This window comes from Papaver somniferum, chromosome 11, assembly GCF_003573695.1.
Source record: "Papaver somniferum cultivar HN1 chromosome 11, ASM357369v1, whole genome shotgun sequence".
Taxonomy (NCBI): domain Eukaryota; kingdom Viridiplantae; phylum Streptophyta; class Magnoliopsida; order Ranunculales; family Papaveraceae; genus Papaver; species Papaver somniferum.
Genome location: NC_039368.1, coordinates 78925016 through 78926748, shown reverse-complemented (window position 1 = coordinate 78926748; position 1733 = coordinate 78925016). Strand labels below are relative to the sequence as shown.

At 36.8% G+C, this 1733-nt stretch overlaps 1 protein-coding gene across 1 annotated transcript; it reads left to right on the top strand.

The window, feature by feature from the left end:
* The first annotated feature begins 205 nt into the window (after positions 1 to 205).
* On the top strand, positions 206 to 1111 carry LOC113323823 (MLP-like protein 43). The gene is made up of 2 exons (XM_026572172.1): positions 206 to 546; positions 639 to 1111. The coding sequence occupies exons 1-2, from the start codon at positions 291 to 293 to the stop codon at positions 926 to 928; spliced, it is 546 nt and encodes a 181-aa protein (XP_026427957.1). The 5' UTR covers positions 206 to 290; the 3' UTR covers positions 929 to 1111.
* Positions 1112 to 1733: the final 622 nt, after the last annotated feature.

Here is a 1733-nt window from a genome sequence, read left to right as displayed (position 1 = left end):
AGTAAAGTTGGCTGTAGTGGAAATAATGAACAACCGCACTAAACTTAGTTTCAGTTGCATGTAGGATACATATGATTGGGTTTATCAAAGGCGTTGGCTGCGTAATGCATCTAAACTTCCAAAAAAAGCATGCGCATTATATTGATCATTCTCATTAATGGGATGTACTTGTGTCTATATTAAGTTAGTGAAATATCTCCATTGCTTGGTATATAAAACCCTCCATCTCACCTCACTTATTTTCACTCCACTCCCAGCTATCTTAAAACATTCAGATAGTCTCTCATAGAATGGCTAAAATCAGCATGGTACAAACCTTTCTTAGACTAGGGTTGCTCACACTAGTTTTGATAGGGATGAGCCAAATTGTTGGGGCTCAGGTTGAAACTGAACTCAAGTGTTCTGCAGACAAATTCTATAATTTGTTTAGGCACAATATGATGCAGTTGACTACAATTTTTCCTCAAAATTTCAAAAGCATCAAAATTGTCAAAGGTGATGGTAAAAGCGTGGGTTCTATCTGGCAATGGCACTATGTTTTACCAGGTAAGAAATCAGATACAGATCCTAATCTTATTTTGATTAATTTGTTGTTTTATATGGGGCTTATTTGATTTCATATGCGAACAAACCTACAGGGGCGTCTTCTAAAGTAATGATGCTCAAGGAAATTGTTAAATCTGTGGATGAGGATAATAGGTCGATCACATTCAGTGCTGTGGGAGGAGACTTATTTACTCAGTATAAGAGTTTTGAAATCACAATGACTGTAACTCCTAAAGATGTTGATAATATTGAAGAGTCTGGTAGCAAAGTGAAATGGTGGATACAGTATGAGAAACGAACAGAAGATGCTCCTAGTCCTGATGCATATATCGGCCTTGCAGTTCATGTTACTAAAGAGTTGGGTCACTACCTTCTCCAGTAGTAGCATACTTCAAGACCGCCTGAAAAGCGGGTACCTGGAATCGATTGTTTTCTTTCGTGTGTTCAGGATGTCTTATAGTTTGAATTTGCTAGTTGATATATATGTAATGTGTTGTTGCCTTTCTTTTCTTATGATGCATGTAAATATGTGTGTAATAATGTATTATGGGCTTTGTTATTACCATCTTCCTCTTTGTTCCAAGAACTCCAAGAAAAAAAAAAAACTAACTGGAAACTCCCAAGTGATCCTCATTACCCGACAGTCTTTTGCTAACTTTTCCTCTACGTATTTAAAAACTATGCATCCCAAGTAGCTGTACTACTGTAACACATAGGACCTTCATATGCATCTTCGTAAAGAATATCCTGCAGTTCGACTGGAAAGACACCATGTTTCATAGACACTACATGAAAATCTTGTTCTAGCTCTTCCTTTCGTTTATGTTTGCCACGTACTCTGCAGCCTTATTCCTGCATTTTATAATGCTGGAGACAGCAATATCTGATTCAGGTAAATTAGCAAACAACTGGCAGATTTCCTTAACGAGACGACGGAACACCTCAGAGAATTCCACATTACATATATCAAAACACCTCTCCAGATTCTCCCAGGAAGCATGTGCGCAGTAGCGTGAACTGTTAGAAAAAAAAACGGGTTTTTGTTTTAAAACCAAATATGCATGGACTATGATTTGATCCCTAAACCTATTACCCACTAGTTGTTTTTTCATTTGAATAGATAAAACAATAGTCCCACATAAACTAAAATCTAAAGAGTTTTAGACTTAAATACCATAGAATTGGCT